This window comes from Pelophylax lessonae (genome assembly GCF_965119305.1).
Source record: "Pelophylax lessonae genome assembly, chromosome: 7".
Classification (NCBI taxonomy): domain Eukaryota; kingdom Metazoa; phylum Chordata; class Amphibia; order Anura; family Ranidae; genus Pelophylax; species Pelophylax lessonae.
This window is the reverse complement of record NC_138774.1, coordinates 33,179,453-33,182,822: the sequence shown is the minus strand read 5'-3', so window position 1 is coordinate 33,182,822 and position 3,370 is coordinate 33,179,453. Positions and strand designations below refer to the sequence as shown.

At 41.7% G+C, this 3,370-nt stretch overlaps 1 protein-coding gene across 1 annotated transcript; it reads left to right on the top strand.

The window, feature by feature from the left end:
- The first annotated feature begins 1,170 nt into the window (after positions 1–1,170).
- On the top strand, positions 1,171–2,327 carry LOC309560842 (carbohydrate sulfotransferase 6-like). The gene has a single exon (XM_082264527.1). It carries the CDS (start codon positions 1,173–1,175, stop codon positions 2,301–2,303), a length of 1,131 nt encoding a protein of 376 aa, XP_082120653.1. The 5' UTR covers positions 1,171–1,172; the 3' UTR covers positions 2,304–2,327.
- Positions 2,328–3,370: the final 1,043 nt, after the last annotated feature.

Below are 3,370 nucleotides of genomic sequence, written 5' to 3'. Positions count from 1 at the left end.
TAGCCAGACTACCCTTATAACTATGTAAATGTTTAGGTTTGGATAGAGTAAGAACCTCGGTTGGCTTTTATTTTAGTGCTATCTGGGGTTCAGTAACAATTTCAGTGACAAAGATTTCACCAGATGGTGGATGTAAAGGCAAATCCTCAGGAATAAAATGTGTTTTTCTTCCATTAGTGTTCGGGAAAGGCTAAAACCCTCATCAGACTTTTATTGCAGATTTTTTTTTCTCACTTCCTGTCTGGTGAATCTGTTGTCACAGTGAAAATAAATGAGAGCAAACCTAACAGAACCTCAAAAAGCTAACATGGGTTTCTAATAGTGATCGACCAATAATATTTTTTTATTGTCGATACTGATACCAATATTTTGGTCATCGCATATCGGTATTGGCCGATATTGGCCGATATTTTTATACATTCAATTTTTTTTTTAATTTTTTTTTGCTTTACAGGTACTCTTGTGGAGGGATCTGGGGGTCTAAAATACCCCAAACCCCTCCTCAGCACTTAAAAGCATTCAAAACGCCAAGTTTGGCTGTTTTGAATGCTGTCATTTTTTTGAATTTGGCGCAGAGTACCCGGAAGTTGTGGGTTACTTCCGGGTTTTTACATGGAGACCCGATCAGAGCCAATGCGGCTTTGATCGGGTCTTCTCTTCAGCAGCAGTTGCAGGATGGTTGCCCGGGTCTCCTGGTGGGACGGGAGACCCGGGCGAGCCGCGGAAGGCGCCGGGAGGGGGGGCGTCCCATTCCGCTCCTTGTAATGACAGCCAAGCAGCTTCTCAGCCACATCGGTTGTCATTACAAGAAAGCCAACTGTCGGCTATGGACGCCGGTACCGGGGTGATGCCTCTAGCTGCAGGCATCACTCCGGTACAAGCACTTTCCCGAAATATCGGCAATATAACCTCAGGGACCGATTCCGATATATCGGGGAAAGTGCAGATCGGCCCTCAATATATCGGCCGATCTCTAGATTCTAATCCTTCTTCACTCCAAAAAGGAAAAAAAGAATAAGTCTTGCCTGGACATAATCTCTTATTCTTTCTTCTGTAATTCCCATTTACTAATCCTCATCATTTTTTACTCTCTTTTACAGCTCCTGTTATTCATCCCTCATTGGATTTTAGGCTTACTGATCTTCCGAGGCCATTTCAGTTCTTGATTTCTGATGATGCCACCACTCCGTAAACATTTATTTTTCCCCTTCATATTGTTATCTTTCTTCTCTCTAAGCATGTTTTTTTTCATCAAAATTCCCTCCTTTACACACTCTTCTCCCAAAAATAAACCGGTCCACCTTCTTGTTGTGTCATCCTGGAGATCAGGTTCTTCATTTCTTGGACAGATCTTCAACCATCACAATGACGTCTTTTACCTCTTTGAGCCTGGACGTAACATCTGGATGAAGCTCCCGGATGAAAGTTCCGAGCTGCTACATTTTCCTTTAAGAGATCTTCTACGATCACTTTTCACCTGTGATGTGTCCCCTCTTCATCAGTATCTTCCTTATGGGGGAAAAGACATTTCTGGTTTAGGTTTCTTTGAACAAAGTCGAGCACTCTGTACCCCACCAGCTTGTTCAGCCTTTATGCCTTCTGAAGGTTATGACCGATTAAAGTGCTACAAAAATTGCGGAAAAACTTTACTGGATGAAATGGCAGAGATTTGCAAGACTTACAGCCATGTGGTGATGAAGACAGTCCGGATTTTCAACCTTTCTGTTCTGCTTCCCCTTTTCCGAGACCCCGCTCTTGATATTCGTATTCTGCACCTTGTGAGGGACCCTCGAGCTGTTGCTTTGTCAAGGAAATCCATTGATCTCCACATTGATGATAAGATTGTACTTAGGAATGAAGGAAATGGAAATATTACAGTAAGCCGGGTTATGGCGAAGATTTGCAAATCTCAGGTTGATATCAACAACATGGCTAAAGTAGCTGAGGTGCTGCAAGGACGATACATTGCTATTCGACACGAGGACCTTTCTAATGAACCTCTTAGGAATGTTAAAAAAATTTTCAATTTTGCTGGCCTCCATCTAACCAAAGACCTGGAACGGTGGGTTTACAATATCACCCATGAGGAGGTAGCAGATAAAAATGGGATCATGACTTTCTCAAGAGACTCTTCAAAGGTGGCCCAAAAATGGAGAACCGTTTTGAACTTTAATTTTGTAGAACAGATTCAAAAGAACTGCAAAGAGGCAATGGATCTGTTTGGTTACAGGCCAGCAAAATCCGAAATAGAACAAAAAAATATGACTTTGGACTTTGTAAATGAGGAATGGTCATTGGAGTGAACTATACAAACTGGCTAACGTCAGTTCAACGTATCTCTACTTCACTCAGCCTACAGATGCCACCCTAAAGAGTCCTCACTGGTGAATTTGCTTAATTCACTTGGCTGAACCGGCCAAGATTCGAACCATGTATAGGCAGGCTGAATGTACCCAAGTTGATAGATCGATCAACTTGGGTACAATCAGCATGTCGGATTTTACATGCGATTATTGCCAGGGGCTATTAATCACTGTGTTCTCCTGGTGGGAACGGCTTCCCCCGACCCCCGCCGGGATGACGCAATTGCAGGAATCTGTATGGATTGGGGAATCAAGCGATTTTGTTTTCTGCAAACCGTGGTTGCAGGAAAGGAAAAGGCTCAGTCTATGGCCGTCTTTACAGGTCTCCCCAACACCACTCTGTGAATGGACTGTGAAAGGAGAAGAAGCACACTAGCTTCTTCCACAACATTAGCTTATCCTTTCAGCAGTCTGGTCTCTCCTCCTGTCAGCATTATCCCTCCACTGTAGCACATCTAATTGGCTCCTTGTGCTGCTTTTCCTGTTGCCTCTCTGAGCTCTGCTGTAAAGGGATTGCAAGAGGCTGATGCCTAGGGATTGATTAACTAAAACTGGAGAAAGCAAAATCTGGTGCAGCTGTGCATGGTAGCTAATCAGCTTTTAACATCAGCTTGTTCAATTAAGCTTTGACAAAAAAAAAAAAAAATAGATAGCACCAGATGCACCAGATTTTTCACTGCTTAATTTTAGTAAATCAACTCCATCATTTACATAGAATTTGCTGTAAAAATGTGACAAACATTCACAAAATCACAAATGAAATTACATAATTTTCTTTTTTTTTAACTTTTTGTGGTCATAAGTGCCATCTAGTGGCCAAAATACAGTATTCATTCATAAATATCTTAACCAGGAAAATACTGCATTATGGCCACTAGATGACAGTGACGATCAAAGAAAATAATAATTTTTAGACAAAATTGTGAAAGCTTGTCAGATCTGTACAGTGAATTTTTAGAAATAGACCCCAAAGTGAAATTCAGGCACTCTACTTACATTTAGCAAAT